Genomic DNA, 18,479 nt, shown 5'->3' with positions numbered 1-18,479 from the left:
TGCATAGTTGTTGTCTCTATGTTGCCTGGTTATTGTCAATGGAAATACAGGATTGCTTTTTTCCTCCCCTTAATAAATTATCATTTGCTATTTTGTATCTTAAATGATCTTTCTCTTATAATGAAATTATGCTAATAATACAAAACATTTAAGTGTGATAAAAAAAATAAACAAATAAAAAAACAAAACTGAAGAAATGACTATGAGCACATGTTTGTTAGTCTTGGAAAGTGTGAGAAACAAAATGCTTTTCTTATTCCAACCTCCAGATTATTGCCTCAGCCAGGAGAGCGCCGGCAGACTGCTTGCTCAGTGATTGTTGTTAACTGAACAATGTCTGTTCAGGCTAGACGTTTAGGAAGATGCAAAGCAAATATTTAATTTTAAAAGACTGTATATCAAATTCAATTAACCGCAGCAACCAAAGTTATTCTCTGTACGAGGCTAGGCAAACACAAATATTTAGTGGAGCTTTAATGAGTCCTAAGCAGTATGACAGCGGCGTGCGTGCCAATAAACCGTGTGGACAGACTGTGAATGCACACAGTGAATATTAAAGTTGCTTTGCTTTGGGTGCTGCCTGTAAAATATGAAAGTAATTTGCGGATGGATGAGTGTGCCTTGCATTCGCAGGTATTGTGATGAAAATTTAATACTAGACAACGTGCCGTGCCAATGGGGACGCATCCAGACAACCTGAGCCCCTTTGTTCAAGGGTCAGTTTCTATTGATCTGACTGACATTCGTGTTGTGCAGTGAGCAGAGATTGTGTGATTTCTACCTGCTCTGATGCAAGATAAAGAGGATTGTAAATCGATTCCATTGATGCTCGTCCTGTTTTTTTTTTCCCTCTCCTTCATCTCTTCAATTTAGCTAACAGTACAATGGTCTCTACAAACCTGTCTAAGCTCAAAAAGGACCCCACCCCCAAACCTACACACCTCAAAGATGACACTTCAATAGCTGCTGAGCTGATAAGAATAACATGCCACAGAGAATTAACTGCGCATTGTGGACTCAACGCCAGATAACGCCCATCTGTGGACGGGAGTCTTACAGACGGTGAAGGGGAGAAATGTTTCAAAGTGATGATGTCATGTCTGTAAAAGGCTGTCTTAAAGCACAAGGTCAAAGAATAAAAGGGAAAATCATGTAAAAAATTGGATCTAAAAAAAAACTACATATCTGGCTTCATCCTCCTCATTTTCATGCATTTATTTCCAATTATGAATTATTACAAATATGCAGGCTTGTTTTGAATAATTATCCTTTATTTCATGCTTCTTTTCTTCCCACTTTACCCACACTTCTAATAAATTTCAACATTTGTCCACGCCTGCTTAAGAGAATCAGGTTCAGAGTGACCTGCAAAGACAATTTGGATGGAGGACATCTGTGGTTATGGTCTTGTTAAAGGTTTCTACTGCTCCCTGGTGGGGCATAACTGTTGGTGCAGGAGCATGAAGCCATAAGAGATACTATATGTATCGCTTTTTTAAACTTTTAGTCACAGTACATATCTCCATATAATCTACATGCAGTCAAGATTTTTGTTGGTTCTATTTTTTTGCAGCTGACATGATAACCAGTGCACAGTCAAGTAATTAATTACGTATAATTACATAGCTTGAACACTGTTTGTCATTAAATATGTTTTACTCAAGGCAGCATATTTTGAAATGATCAATAAATAAAAACTCAATTAAATGACATCTCTCACATTTTCATACATTTACTTTCACCAGATTTCAGTTTATTTGATTTTTTTTTTCTGGATTTGTGTTGTGGACTCCCAGGAGGATTCAGTCATTTCCACTGTCAGAAAGAAAATTAGAGCTCCACCACAATGAATGAATATCAAATTAGGCATAATTTAAATTGCAGAACTGATGTCACTCTTCAAACATGAGAGCAAAAATACATTGTTCTTAACTTAGTTAAGCTCACTTTAACTGAGTTAAGGAAAAAAAATCCCTCCAACTTTTCTCTTTATGTAAATATAGAATTGCATTTGTTATATAGACATTAGATAATAATAGGCTAATGATAGTTTCCTATTTTATGATGAAACAATCACAAATGTGATGTATTTAATCAGAAATTTCTTTCTGAAAGAAAGCAGAGATTATTCGTGAAGTGAAAGAAAAAAAATACCTGAATTTATAATTTTCTTCTGCAAATTATAAATTCCAGAAGGTGCTCTGATCAGATGAGAACAAAATTCAACTTTTGAGCTAAATGGGAAGTAAAAACAACTAATACTGCACATCATGTCTAACACATCATCCCTACTTTATTTATGTGTAAATATCAAAATCCAAACTGAGAATCTGTAGAAAGACCTCAAGATTGGTGTTTCCTGACTTTCTCCATCCAATCTGACTAAGCTGTTGAAGAAAAATGGACAAAGATGGTAAAATGACAAACCCAAGAGTTGCAGCTCTGAAAAGAAATACTGACCTGGAGCAGTGAATACAGCTTCATGTCATACTGTTCAGATCTCAAAAACATTTTAAAAAATTAACACCTTGCAATTTTGCACTCATTTATATTGATCTCACTCATAAAACACACTTAAGTTTGTTGAGTGCTACGCAACAACATATTGAAAGATTCATGGGGTTTGCAAGGCACTGCATGTTCATCAGATAGATGCCTATAAACTGCCTGAAGCTGTGAGCTGCTTTAAAGCTCATCATCAGCCACTGACTGGGTGGGAGAGACTGATGTGATTATCCTGCACACCTCACAGTTACTCATCCACAAAATTAGCTCTAAATGTCCAACTAGTACGAGAGCCAACAAGACTGGCTATTGGTGTTAAGCGTGGACGGCCAAACAATGGGCCGATATGAGTCAAATGACCCGTTCTAGCTCTGTGGCAGTGTGTTGTGCCTGCCAAAGAGACAGCTTGGCTGACTTGGCTTGCCTCACGCAAAAAGCCATTCTCTGTGTGACCCACCGATAGATGACGAATGCAAAGATAGACTCTCAGACAAAGTTTGTACCTCTGTGAGCCAGCTTCTGTAGGAGGATCCTGAGGCGCTGGAGAGCGGAGGATGAGATATCGTACGTGTACAGGTCTGCCCCGGCCAACTCCTGGCACCTTCCAAACACTCCATCTACAACGGAAGGAGACAGAGGGGAAACGGTGAAAACAGGTTCATGAGGTGTTGTGTTGCACCTCAAAGTGAGAAGAACACGGTACACGTTTTTTCAGCACTCTTTCTGCTGTTCTGTTGATGCCAAAAAACATCTGCTGGCTCAGATGAAAAGCTTTCGCTGTGAGGCTCCTGCAGTGTTTTGTACATCTGATTTCCTGTGTTGTTTTTTTTTTTTTGTGAAGGGGGGGGTAATAGCTGACATTTCTTCCTCAGACAGCACCACGATAAGCAGACATTTGTGGCAGAAGGGACTTTATCTGAGTCCTTGGTAATCTTCCTATCAGCAGGCCTCCCGCTTGGGTTGCCAGGCAACCAACGCCACAGACGGACTATCAACACATAATTCAATGGCTGGTCTGGACCGCTGAAGGATGCAGAGGCTTAGGGAGGCATGTGGGGGTCAGGCAGCAGTGAGAGTACACAAGGCCTGGAATTTAAATGAACTGAGTCGCCATGTTTTCTCCGACAGGAGGATGAATTCCTGCACCTCCTTGGCGAAAGCTTGCAGAATGCGAAGTTCAGCGGAGAGGCGGCCTCAGGAGATCAAGTCAGAGCCGTCTCCTCTGTGTGCACATAGGAGAGCCGTCAGCAATGCAGTCGTCTGAGCCTGTGTAAAGTATGGTGCCATGATTAGATGGGGACTAATGATGTGCTTCAGCACTTGGTCATACACCACAGCCTCTCATTAATTAGCCTCCAGACATTGAGGAGTGACAGCAGACATCAATAAGACGGATGCTCGGCTACATGCCGGGAACCACAAAACAAACAAGAGTTAATGCTCATTACATGCTGTGGTTTTTTCTTTTCACTTCTAATTCAGTTTGTACACTTTAGCAGGATAACATATGATTTCAAAGCTCAAAGATTTTTATCAATTCATTGACTTCTGATTATCTGGCATTGGATTGCAGGTCTAACAGGTCCAGCGACACTATACAGCTACCTCTGATGGATGCCAAAGCGTTTCCGAACAAGAGGGGACGCGTGGTCTCTCCAGCCTGGTGTGTGTGTCCCCTGGAGTCTGTCCCTGACAGACCTCAAAAGGAAATACCTCGATCACATGACCTCGTCACCTGACTCCTACACAGATCTTCATTTAATTTCTAGCAGCTTTCACACAGGAGGTGGCGAGCGTACATGCCACCATGTGCCTTACAATGAAGTAAGATGAATTGAAACTGAAATGCAGTGCTTTTGCTCTTGCAATCTAATACGTATCCACAAAGAATGATCATATATATTAACTTTTTAGACACGGATTCTTTGTTTTTATTATCTCCAAGTCGTAATTAACAAAATTACTAGAAATAAAGTCTTGAAGTATTTCACTCTGTGTAGTGAATCTATAAATTATGAGTTTAATTTTCTGAAATAAGGAACAAAAATCATGTCACTTTTTCCTGACATTCAAATTTTTTAGATGCATCTGTATCTGAAAGGGATTATATGATAGATCTTCTAGCTTGGATTATTCTCTTGAGCCACAATTGAGTTGGAGCATGCTGTTTGGGGAGAGAGACATCTGGGGTTTTTTTCCATGTCATTCGATCTCAAATAAGAAGCATGATCGATAACATCTGGAATCTGATTCTTGCCAACCTATTTCCATTTCCCCCCTTTTCTTTTTTTCTATTGCTACAGGTGACAGAAATCAGAAAAATGTCAGATATTTGGACTCGAATGTAACCATTTCAGCCAAAGTTTCACAAACAAGTCAGAAATGTCAGAGGAAAGACACATGTGCAAAAGATATGTGCACACACCAACCTGACCACGACTGTCTAAAAAGAAGATTAAATTTGGCCGACTGTGGGATAAAGTGTAATTTTGAGTCACCACAAAAATACATAAGTTCAAGATCCTCAGAAAAACAAAGAGCAGCCCAGTTAAGTTTAGCTTTCCAAAAAATAATTTCTCCCATAAATCAGGTAATTCCAAAGAGATTTCCATTTGAAAGTGTCATATATTTCCTTTGCTTTGTGCTTAGAGTAAAATTCAGCGAGAAATTATTACATAAATTATGAAATCTGACAGTTGGCAATAGTAATCATATCCTAGAGGAGGAGTGGGTGTTTTCTAGATGTCTCCTTCTCAAATGGCAACTCTGAACAGACAAAGCTTGGAGGAGCCAGAGAAACATCACTCAAGAGAGTATAATATTCAGCGGATATTTTGAGCAGAGGAAAACTTTCCACCCACAGAATTTTGTGCATCAAAGCACACCAACTGCCTTTTGTTCGCTCACTTTGTTTGCCAGAAATCTATTCTAACCATCCCTGATGACATAACTCACAAAATGAATCCCCAATTTGTCCTGTCACAAATAGAAAAACATTCTGAAAGTGATAATCGCTCAACGTCTGATGTCCTAAAGCCTCCAGTTTTCTTGCTGATGGCAGATGTCGCATGTCCATTTTCAGGGATATTCTTGTTAGCAAAGAGATGTTCAGGGATTCGGAGCCTTAAATATAGAGGCTCAAGGTGCTTTGCAACAAAGAAATCCTTGTTTGGCGAACGTTAACAAGTGATTGAATTATCGAGGTGGCGCCAAACACAGAGATTTGTTCTGTCACTTTTCTGCTCGCTTTCCTGACACCAGAGGGATCAGAACAAGGCTCATTGCAGTTGACAGCTCGGAGAAAAAAAACAACGAAAAACAAACCCGTTTTTCCCCCACGCTATTTTTGACAGCGAAAAGCAACATTTTAATTTCAGGCCTGGAGGAGCGCAGCATGTGTTGCATCCATAGAGGCTTGTCAGAAGCTGAAAATAACGCACAGAGAGGCTGGGCAAATCAAATAGCAGGGAGTTCTTTTTAAAATGTGTCAACATTTGTGTGGAAATATTTAGCGTGAGGATGAATTTTTTTGGCTTGTCTTTGAGTAATAATTAAAGGCCTTGATCAACAACATACACTATATATAAAAATCCAATATATGCAGTAGTGCATAAAAAGTATTTGCACCCTGACATCTTTCTCCTCTATTTTTTGTTACACTTAAATTGGTATGAGATCACATAACCAACTTTAATATCAAAGACAAATACAAAACGGTTTTTCAATGAGGATTTTAGCAATTGTTTTTGTTCAGTCACCTCGGAGGGTTTTCATTCACAAATGGTCACTTAGATGCTTCTAGAGTCACATTTACCTTTTTTTGGTTCTCATTCCCAGGAGTACTTGCTGTTGGACTTCGGATCATTGTCCTCCTACATAACCCACTTATCCTTGGGCTAAACCAATGGTTGGAAATTTGGCCTGTTGTTAAGATTCTGAAGCAATGATGCAACAATGATGTTCTTTTTCAGAAATGCTGTTTTAGTTTTGCACCAGGTATAAAGAGATGCTAACCATCCACAAATGTTCACTTTTATTTCATCAGCACGCATAGTACTTCTCCAAAAGTCTTGTGGATAATCATGTTTTTTAGCAACTCTGAGGTGTCCTTTGAGTTATTATCGGTAAGCAACTTTTTCCTGGTCTCTCTTTTAAAAAGAAATCATGAACAGTGACCTAGACTGAGGAAGCTGAGGCCTGCAGCACAGAGTTGCTCTGGGGTTTTGTGATCTCCTGGAGGGGTCATTATTGTACTCTTGAGTAATTTTGGGAGATCAACCTCTCCAGGAAAGGTTCACCACTTTTTAACTTTTTGTAGGTAGTGACTCTGCTGTGGGTTGTTTAATCCCAAAGTCTTAGAAATTGCCTGTAGTAACCTTTTAAAGACTCATAAATTTTATTGACTTTGTTTCTCATCTGCTGAATTTCTTTAGATCAGGACATCATTGCTGTTTGAGATATCTTAGTCTGTGTCAAGATGTCAAGAGAGGTCCAACTAATGTGATTTCTTGATTCTACAGTTGGGGTAGTTATCAAATCAGGGTGTAGCTTGAAAGAATATATACAAAAGGTTTATTAGATTAATACCTAACAACTAAATTAACATGTGAGGCATTTGCTTTTTTTTTTCTTAGGTCCAAGTTCTTTTGGATAGTCTATTCCCCTAATTTAGTTGTTGTCTGATATTAAAATTTGACAAAAAATATTTTTACAGTATGCCTTTTTATAATGGAATGAGCAATATAAAAAAAAACACCTTGATCAACGAAACCCTTTATATGTATAGAACACTATCCAATAGCAGCCCTTTCACAGTAGAGCATCTTCATGTAAATAAGCAGTGTGTTGACAAGAATAAAGAAGATTTCCTGCTAGAAAAAAAAAGGAGCTTTATATCCAGACGCTGTCTCTCTTCGCATTGTGACAGACAGCGACACCATTCTGACTCTAAAGCTATTTAAACTGTGAAAGCTAATGCTGGAGGATAACAGGAGCTGGTACTAAAGCTGACAGTCAGCACAGCGTCTTTAAAAGACTGTACGTCAGGTGGAGAGTCGAACGGACCCGGGAGACAAATTAAGACGTAGTGGAACAGGTGTATTAGCTGCGTAGCTCTTGTCATGAAAATGAATGGGCTTAAATCAATGCCCCGAGACTGGACCAGATGCGGTCGGCTAATGAAGAAAAGGTTCAGGAACAAAAGCTAAAGTGATCAGGCTATGATTAATGGAGTATTTATGGGCTATTTTGGCCTTTTAGCTATGACAGTTGTAGCTTTGAAATGATAATTGTATTTATGCACATTTAAATGGAGGAATAAATAAACACTCTTGTTGTTGCGCAACACCCCCCCCCTCCTTTCTGTCTCTACTCTCTCACTCTCGTACTTCCTCTTCTGAGAGGGGAGATGTGCTACCAGCTCTCCGTCTAACGGGTCCGTTGAGTTTCCTAAATCTGCTGGGATTTACCCTGTCCAGAACCGAAGTAAACTCTGTTTAAGCTGGTTTCGAGAAACGATTCGCCTGGTTATCTGACGGCCTACATCCAGGTGTCCCACCCTTCTTCCCCCTGTGAATTAGCCAGACTGAGCAGCCTACAGCCAACTAGTTTCACAGAGCTCACCTGTTAACGGTCGCTCGTTCTCTATTTTGCAACTTGCATTTGTTATTGAACCAGGTAGGTTTTAGTGACTCGGTCGAGTCCCAAGGATGAGGTTTTAAATATGGGCTACCAGCAACCTAAAAACATTTTCCACTTCTTCCTCTCCAGAATCAAACATCACAGCTATTTTACAACCATCAAAGAACTTTAAGGTGACTCATTAACTGAATGTCCACAACATCTTTTAGATTTTCTTTATGCTAAATATTTTATTAGTAAGGCATTTTTGCAAGGGTCAGTACAGCTTAATTCAGTAGCAGAAATAATCAAATAAGTAAAATCAATCATCTAGTCTATCTTTCCCTACTGCTGATACTGAGAACTAAAAAAGGGAACCTTTGAGAGAGACGGACGGAGTTTGGCGTTTCGAACCCCAGACCTGGCTTGATGATGAAGAAGGTGTGGCAGCAGGAGGAAGATGTTGATCGGCGAAGGCCAGGATCTCCGCAGGTCTGATGAGCTTCCTCTCCGCATGGATGCTGAGGTCACACAGGACTTGGTGCTGGCAGGAAAAAAGGCACCAGTTCTTCTTCCTTGTCTTTGTCTTCATCTTTGTCTTTGGGGTCAGAACCCAGCCGATGAGAGAAGTGCGATTCGAAGCCACAGATTGTGGGCCAGACGGGTTGGTCCCCATGTGCAGGACAGTCTCCGGCTCCGTGGCCCCGGCTCTTCTTCAGCTGCAGAGTTCTTTGTCCATCTCGATCTTGGCTCGAAGCTGCCCGGAGGATCCAACAAAAGGTTCCTCTTTTGCACCCACCTTTTATAGGGTTTATCCACCCCCCTGGTGCGCCTGCTGTCTGCTTAGACAGATGATCTCATATCCATCACTGTCTTACAGACATTTCCTGATGTCTGTGCTAATGTCTCAGGGTTGCTCAACCTCCTGTGTCCCTTGCCTGCACAACCTTTCACCTACTCTCTACCTCCAACATATCAGTGATGTTTAATTGCAGTTTTACAACCTTTTACACCATTTCAAGTTCAATGTCAAAATCACATTTATATCACATTTATTTTCTTTAGCTTCTCTGATTTAGCATTCATTTATAATTTTATAACTATAACTTATTAATTATATTCTTAATGTGAGTTATTACAGATGTTTTTCTGAAAAGAAACCAAGAATAATACATGATTCTAATTATTTACTACTAAAGTTACAGTTACTTGTTTTTCTTGTAAGTGTTCTCACAAATGTAAGTGTAAGTATTATTACAATTAAACCAATATTAATATAAGTATTTTACTTTGAATCTTATCCAATTACTAATAATGTTTAGATTTCATTCTTTAAAACTTTCATGCTTTAAACTAAGAAATAGTCTCAGCTATTTTTATAAATCTGCAGGCTGGAAACTTCCTCTTTTTCCAGGAAACCTGCTTTTCCTGTTTCATGAATCTCTCTGACTGACTATGATTTCTTATGATTAGATAGAAAAAAGTAGAATTAAAGCAAAGTTTGCATGAGACAAAAACAACACACACAACTAGATTTATTTTATTGACACTTAAGTCTAATGTTGGGCCTTGATGTCACTTGAGTGATTCATTTTAAAGATAACTTTATTTATTATTACTGTTAAACTAAAATCTCCAGCATGGGGAAGTGGGATGAGCTCGGATTTTCTTGACACTCTCCATGCTGAAACAAAAACATCCTGCCAACTGGATTCTGTTTTGCTGCATAAATAAGCTTAATTATTGCATTTCTATTCTTCTAACAGTCTCTTCATCTTTAAATACAGAACTTCAACCTCCTCTGTTCAGTTCGTACAGACTTTGATATTTGCATCTTTTATGTTTACTCTGCAGTTCAACTCGTTGATCAATAGAAGCATCACCTAAATCACTTAAGTTTAAAATACAGAGCAGACGTTTCAGACAGTATTGGCCCGAGAGGAGGCGGGATAACCGCAGATCGATGCAGCACTGTTGGTTTGAGTGTTTAATAGGAGCCAACCGACGCCCCGAGGGAAACATCCAGCACTTATCCACTGCACTCTGGTTTGAGCCTATTCAACTAGTAAGTCAAACACTCTGGAGAGTAGCAAATTAAAATGCCTTTCCAGGTGATCACTTATCTTTTAAGAAAAACATATAGAGCAGCACTATTCTGAAGATTTTGAAGAGAGTGAGTTGACAGTTGGAGATTTAATGATGAATAGTAATTATTTATTAAATCAATGATAGTAATTTTGTTAAATACTAACGACACTTCTTCTAAATTTACTTTTAACTATTAGTCCTGATAAGGACTATTATGCTTATCAGGGTTATACTGAGCAGTTATCAGCAGTCATGATTTTACATGCTCCATTAATACTTGAGACCCTGCTCTAAAAACACTGCTATTATAGCTCAAACAAAAAATATATTTTAATAGGTATTAGCACACACAGTCTTAGCACTACTGCAGAAACTAAGTGTTCCTTATCTCCACTTTTGGGGCCTCAGCCAATCAGAGCCAAGGGAAATGAATGGCGTTCCTGGACTGGCAGCTTTGTAAATGCCAACCAATGATGTGCCAAGAAGCATGTGCTGAGGGATTTTAGATTCCCGAGCTGAATTTTCTTTCAAATATTTACATATGCTGTACAGGAAAAATTTCCGTGAATAATTTGGAGTCATGTTCCACAAAAAAATCAACAAATATAATACAATACACAAATAGTCAGAGGCCCACTGTAAAAAATATCTAAGATATCCAAAAATGAATTATCTCATGTTTTAATGACATCTACTTCCTGATTCTCTAAACTGAGATGACTCAGTGCTTTCTACAGCATGTAAGACAGGTGTGTCCAGCTCTAATCCTCAAGGGTCCTGCCAGTGTTAGACCTTTCTCTGCTTACACACAGAGATGCTGTTGTTTCATTTTGCACTATTTTGTATTAGGAAATAAAATCCAAATAAAACACACTAAAATTAATGGTTGTAGCAGTATAAAATGTGAAAAAGTTCCAAGGGACCTAATTACCTGCAAGATATTTACACTTTAGCTCATAACCGCTAGAATATCTGGTCATAATGAACCTCTTTTTCAATACCCCCCCACCCCCCTCTTAACCACCCTGCATGGCAACAGCTCGGGTGAAGAAGAAAGCGTTTGGCCCAGCCCAGAATAAACCAGGTTACTCCATCAGGGACTTTGAGAGAGTGAAAGTGGCAGACCTAGTTACTCCCACTCATCATCTGTCTGTGCTGTGGCTGCCGCTCACTGAGAGTCCAGTGGCGAGTGAAAGAGGCCAGACACACTGCAGCCACAGAGGGTTGTGACACAACTCATTAATATCTGCTAATTTACATACTGTGTAGAAAACACACGCACTCTTTAAGTCTTTCACTTTATGGTGCTTTTACAGCACAAATCCGCAGCTTATTGCTGACATTCCATTTAAGTCGGATAGAGAGACAGTGGTGTGAATACACATCATTAACATGAATTATATGCTAATGCACCTACACTAAGGAAGAACCTTCTTTCTGCCAGTAGATATTTTGTTATTAAGCTGTCAGCAGTTTCCCTCGATTAGTCTCCCCTCTGAACAAATGCAGGATCTGTAATTAAAGTGGCTTCTCCTCGGCCCTGCCTCCCTACCCAGTTCCCCTGAAACTGGGTTAATATGGAAATAAGTGAGCAGGGCTCCACATTTGCTGTTCCAATACAGCGCACATCCAAACACAATAGATCAACTGAGTATGGTTCAGGTATTTTATAAGCCCCCTAGCTTTTTTTTTTCATGCTAAACATCCAATATAAACAGTATTATTTTTGTATCATATCAGGAAACTGTAGTTAAAGAATAAATAAATAAAAACAGAAATCATAACATTTCATATTTTCTTCAGGATGGATTTAAATACCTGTCAAGCTTGACAAGAGTTTAGATCTTGACAATCTGGTGACATAAAGGTAAAATTAATGGAGCTTTGATACACTGTGTTGCTTTATGTTTCTTCGATCTATCCATCCATTGTTATGCCTCCTTGTCTATAAAGGGTCTTCAGTGGTCGTTGGACATAGTGAACACTCAGCATTGAACTACATGATAATAAATTATAGATTATTCTAATGAAATTATATAACGGGAGTAAATAATTTTAAAAATACAGAACTAAAACCATATATCATAATAGTGATCAGTTTTTATGATTTTATATCAGAAAAGAGATAAATGAACATTAGCAAATGCAACTCATTCTAGACATGAAAAATACCTCTACAGAACACCAAGAAAACAAGGAGTAAGCTCAATGTATTTATTTATTTTGACAGAATTTTGAAATTAATTTGAACCAGTTCATGTTCAAGGTGATGAACATAGCTCAGAATGCATAGATGAGGAATTAAAACAATAAATATTTGAATTTTAATCTTCTTGAAGTAATCTGGAATCATTTCATTTTGAACAGTGAACTTGCGCAACTTTGTTTTATCACTGGAGTTGTCTTTGACAAAAAGAGTAATTTCCTTTGAAATTAAGCTATCTTACTTATTAGTATTTAAGGTTTTATGAGTTATGGATAATTCAGGAAGCTTAACTGAATCTAAATATGCATCAAAAAAGCTGCTCTGAAACCCAATCAAACCATTTTTTATCCATAGCATTCTGTAATAATGTATTATTATTAGATTAGCATGGCATACAAACACAACCTGCATCAAAATAATACAATAAATGTAAATTGTTATATTAGAAAAATCTTACTTTTATTTTAAATTAACAAATTATACCTGTCCTATCTTTTTTAGCATTATGTTCTCCAGCAGGCCTATTCTCTATCAAGTACAAGTCGTGCCCTGGCTTGCTTCGTCTTGATGTGTAAGAGGTGCAGTTAGGCTAGACTTTGCAGACAGTAAATGAAGCGAACTACAAAACCACCTCAGCGACAAGACATTTGGTGAAAATGTTTGCAGGGGAAGAAGCAGCATAAAAAGATTATTCCATACATAAAAATCTTCCAGCATAGGGGAATACATTTGCAGTCCCCTTGGTTCTGACATGAAGACAATCTTCAATATCCACCTTCTATCAATTCCCTTCAAAATTACAATCTGTGCTGTGTGATTCATCTGGGAGACCTGACATTTAGCCCCTTCATTCATGCATTCATCAGGCGACACATTGTCATGGCAACCACAGGGACAGACACATCCATCTTCCAGAACAAAATGGTTTGTATAAGAGATTCGCGGTGTGCAGGGAAAACCTCATCATGTGAAGGGAAACCAGTTACAATATCAATCAATGCTGCAGTTACTGTGATGCTTTGCTGATGTAGATGTGTTCCTATTTTAGAGTTTTTCCCATCTGACTCCATCTGAACTGAGCAAAAACAGAGTGTGTGTGTCAAGATCTAGCCCTTTAGTCACAGTTTACAGTATGCAACCTTTATCTACCAGCTTTACAGAAAAAATCATACCTATGCTTTGGGCAACTGTGTGTAACTGTAATGGTTGATGCTACTACAAAAATGTAAAACTGAAAAAGGTGTATTCTATTTGTTTTCACACCATTAAAAAGTAGAGGGAACCAGGACACGGAGAAGTAATGTACATTACAATTGTACTTACCGTTGACGCAGAACTCATACGGTGCACAGAGCTCATCTTCAAACAGGCAACCTTAAGGGCAGTGAAACAGAGAGAAGAGCCAATAATTAAAACACATTTCAAAATGTCTCAAGAATGTCAAATTGTTTGTTCAGAAGAAGCCATAAAATTAGTTAAAGTGGTACACTGACTTGGACAGAGAGCCTCGATGCCAATGGTTCAGTCATCAATTAGTGTGACTTGTCCTATCCTGACTCTGAAACTAATACCAGAACTCCATTGGCAACGTTTCACTATATGAATGTCGTATGAATATTAATGAACTTTAACGCTCAGATGGAGAACCGATGTTCCAGACTAATAAAAGAACAGATGGCGGCAGCATTATGAGAAGCTCTTGTCTGCATTCACATCTCTCTCTGGGGATAGGCAGCAAATAAAAGAGGGTTCATTGTTCTGCTTGCTGATCAGCAAAGGTGATCTTGCACATTTTACATTTTTTAAGAACCAAACGGGACCTGCTGAATGTGGATATGTACAGTACAGACCAAAGGTTTGGACACACCTTTTAATTCAATGAGTTTCCTTTATTTTCATGACTATTGACATTGTAGATTCACACTGAAGGCATCAAAACTATGAACAACACATGTGGAAATATGCACTAAACAAAAAAGTGTAAAACAACTGAAAATACCCCTTACATTCTAGTTTCTTCAAAGTAGCAACCTTTTGCTGTGATTACTGCTTTGCACACACTCTGCATTTTCTTGATGAGCTTCAAGAGGTAGTCACCTGAAATGGTTTTCACTTCATAGGTGTGCCCTGTCAGGTTAATAAGTGGGATTTCTTGCCTTATAAATAGTCATGAAAATAAAGAAAACCCATTGAATTAGAAAGTTGTGTCCAAACTTTTGGTCTGTACTGTATTTCAGTTTAGCCGTCATGTGATTGAAGGTCTTTAAGAATTTTGCACAATATCATGTTACAACCACACGCTTCAATGGATTGAACCATAGACCCACAAGTGTGTTTCACTTTCGTACCCATTAGTTAAAAAACAAACAAACAAAAAAAAAAAACAGTCCAGCTAATTGCTTTCAATAGTAACCTAATTATTGGCAATATTGGTGACTCATGCCAGGATTGGGGTGGAGGTTTAACCCCCAGCTAACATCCTTTCTTAGGCGGACACTTTCTACCCTGCTAACTTGTTTTTTAATCCTGTTAAATGCATCAGAAATCTACCTTAATTCCTGGAAACGGTGCATGTAGTAGAAGCAAGTCTTTAGACTAGGTCCAGTCAAAGTCTAGTCCTGAATCCTAGAGAAAACCCAATTCTAAATGAGTTTCTAAACCTCTCACAAAAACTGAGAAAAGGACAGACACACATCAGAGTTCGTGGAGTTTGCAGTTTGGCAACAAAGATGAGAAATACAAACAACTGAGCCAAGCCTCGGCTGCCTCTCAGCTAGTCTTTTATCTTTGTTATTTCCCTCCTGTGCTCATCAGGCTGAGTGACAGAATTGGATGCACACTCTTAGCCCGATGGCCTCGATGGACGGCAATGAGAAGCCCATGACCGTGAGCGGAGAACAGGCTGAGAAGGAGGAAACGTCTCTGTCAGACTTCTTTAATAATGAGAAGAGACCGGTGCAGCAGGCCCGTTAATCGATTGACACAGAAAGGACAGATAATGAGGACAGGTGTGGACGAGAAAGAAAGTTACCAAAGTTTGTTCAAGTTTCCCCACTTATGGATTTGGCATCAACATCATTAATCTGTTCCGTTTAATTTTTTCTGGCCACACATGTGTGGGAATATAATTATACAGATGCTGAGAAGCTATTTTACTTAGGAGCAGAGGGTGCTTTTCATGAAATTGTTCCTTTCAGAGGTAATGGCCTTGATATGTCAGCAAAATGGCTCTTTAATGATGCAGAGGGAGGCATCATCGCTGTGCTGCAGGGTCACTAAGCTCTCGGTAACAAGAAGCAGAATGTCCTGAACTCAGAAGAAGCTACTGAATATGATTTTGTTCCATACACCGTGTATTCGTCATACTAATGGACAGACAAAAAGCAGTACTTTGCAATCAGAAGACCAGAACAAGTGTGATGAAGGTTAGAATTGCTAAATGAAAAACAAGGAACTTAGTCAAGTAAACGCTATTAGAATAAAATAAAGGACCAGCTTTACCCCTTTGTGAATTCTGTCCACATAAACCTCTCTGCAGTTCAAAACAGTTTAAAAAACCACCTTTATGCTTAATGTTTGAATTTAAACCCAGAATGGTTCATGTGTCCATGTAAATTTCAACGTTGTCACCGAAAGGGCAGCTGATGTCAATGACAAAGCCTTTGACCAAATTTGGCATGTTTAAAAGAGAAAATTGCATATTTACTTGAGCATATTGAAATCAGGGCATCAGGAGACGAGTCTGGTGTTTCTTCAAGGTTTCCCCATTCCACGCAAATTGGAAATGTGCTTGGACATAAGCTCTGTATGCCCCGTTTCAAAATAAAAGTCACACAACTCTGTGGTGAGACCACAAACACAAGACCCAAGTTGTGTGAAAACCTCATTTAGTGCTGAAGGACTCACACTGTCCCTCTTGACCGTGCATCTCTGTGTTCTGCAATTAGTGTCAGTCAGTTCAACTTTACCTCCTCATCACTTCCCTGCATAATTCAACGGCTTCTCAGGGAGGCGTTGTCAGCTCTCAATATTAATTACGACTTTAAACTAATGACGCACCCAGCCAGGCACAGTCATTCAGATATAATGTGTGTGTGTGTGTGTTTCTGTGAAAGGCAGGGACACAGCATTGAAAATGGGACATCCACCCTCCGCGACATGTCAGTGCAGGGATGATTAAAATGTGCTTTTTAATTAAAATGCAATCAGTGGATGCTGCCGATTACCTGAGGCTGGGAAAAAATGTTTGTTGGGAGAAAAAACGAGAATGTAAATCTTAATGAGACATCCTGGCAAAGCCAAGCTGGATCATCTAATTTAATTCTACAACAAGTTTACAAGGTAATTTAACAAATATGATGTTTCTTTTGAAAAACAATATATTTTTTTATCTGGTTACCATTATGATAATTAAACAGCTCATCAATAAATTAAGATGAATGAAGGGACTTGAGTGGAAGTAGTCAGTGCACAGTGACCACAAAAAGATAACTCTCATATCAGTGTTTTTAACGTTTTCCATCTGTGACAGCCTTTTCTTTTAGTGCCATGGTTTTTAACACAACCTCAGTAAAACATCACATATTTAAAGCAGTACTGTTCTGCAACCACAATTCAACAATGTCAATTCATTCAACACTGTAAAATGACAATTTGATATTTGGTCATGGAAACAAGCAACTTAGGTTGTTGTGGTTTTTTTTTTGGATTTTTGTTTTACTCAAGTGGCAGCTCTTGTTGTGAGCTAGCGGCAGGTGTTCTAAATGTGCAGAAGCTTCCCCCTCCAGAAATAGACGCTATGTGACCTGATTTACAAACACAGCATGCAGGGAGAATCCGCGAGGATCAGGTCAGCAGTTGAAGTGAGTTAGTGATGCAGTTTTTTTTTTAGCAGAAGGTTGCTAAAATTTGGTACAATAAAAACAAAATGACAGCACTATATATTTTAATAAAACTGTTTACTTTGTGCTGTTTAAAATTAAAAACTTTCCAAGATTAATGTACAGCTTGGACCCTATGACCTGTATCTTGGTTTTATACCCGAGGGCGACACATACGTCTGAGTAGAGACTCTCTCAGAAACTATTAATCTTTAGCTGAAATCTCCCTGTGTGTCAGGGACAAAGAGCGTGGGTGTCCAACCTAAGATTCGTGAAAACAAAGAGGAGGGAAAAGCATTCTGAATGTCACCTTAAGAAAAAATCTCGCAATGAAAACAGTAAAAGTACATATTTCAAACCTATTAATCCATCAGTTAAACTGTAGATTTGACTAATCTGGCTGTGATTGGCTGACCTTGCCTGGAACATTAAAAATGTTCCCAAGAGGCAAAATCAAATCCTGAATAAGAAGTCTGTGATAGTTCCCCTCACAGGTGGTTGGCCAGTGCTGGGCTACCATCTGCGATATCAGAGGGGGGCAAGGAAGGATGCTGGGAGCCTGGCAGCGAGGACAGCCACTCCTAGAGCCTGCTGCAGCTAAGAGACATATTTCATCCACTCTCTGGGATCCTTTACAATAAATATAAGCTACCAGCAAGGACACCTGACTCATTCCTAATCAAACGCACACACTCGCATGTGCTGCCTGCCAAAAAAGCCATTTTGGAACGCCGCAGTGGGTGACAACTGCAATAAAAGCACAAGGGAGCAGAGTAGGGAGAGCACGGCTGCAGCAGGGACAGTAGAGAACATCACCTGCAAGCAAATCACCACACGCTTGACACCATGTCTACATCGAAACAGCTTGAGTCATCATGGCTTTCCCTTTCTAAAATTAATGTAGCTCCAGTAGGCTCGGCATTACGTAAGTCAAATCAAGTCATCTTGCTTAAAAGAGAAATTATGCTCTGATGATGTTTTGTTTTAGGAAGAGTACTTTTATTATAAAAATGAGCCAGAGTGTGCCAGAATCAAAAGCAGAAGGTTAGACTTAGAAGAAAACCAGAAATTGGATTTGAGCCTCTGTCAGAGGCATCTTAACTAAAAAAAAAAAAAACAGTAAGATAAGTAATTTTGTTCTGTCTGCATATGCAACCAAAAGACATTTTGCATTTTTTTGA

General features: G+C 38.9%; 1 protein-coding gene across 1 annotated transcript in view; it reads right to left on the bottom strand.

Annotated features, from left to right (window-relative positions):
* The window catches only part of ptprn2 (protein tyrosine phosphatase receptor type N2), a 145,498-nt gene that overhangs the window by 114,590 nt on the left and 12,429 nt on the right, over nt 1–18,479 (bottom strand). Inside the window, exons 2-3 of the mRNA XM_028005135.1 lie at nt 13,742–13,792; nt 3,009–3,122 (exon numbers count right to left, since the gene is read on the bottom strand). Coding sequence (XP_027860936.1) covers nt 3,009–3,122; nt 13,742–13,792 — 165 coding nt within the window. The remainder of the gene's footprint in view (nt 1–3,008; nt 3,123–13,741; nt 13,793–18,479) is intronic.

The sequence above is a fragment of the Xiphophorus couchianus genome, chromosome 21, assembly GCF_001444195.1.
Source record: "Xiphophorus couchianus chromosome 21, X_couchianus-1.0, whole genome shotgun sequence".
In the NCBI taxonomy this organism is placed as follows: Eukaryota; Metazoa; Chordata; class Actinopteri; order Cyprinodontiformes; family Poeciliidae; genus Xiphophorus; species Xiphophorus couchianus.
Note: the sequence above shows the minus strand (reverse complement) of the source record. Positions and strands in the feature narration are given on the sequence as shown.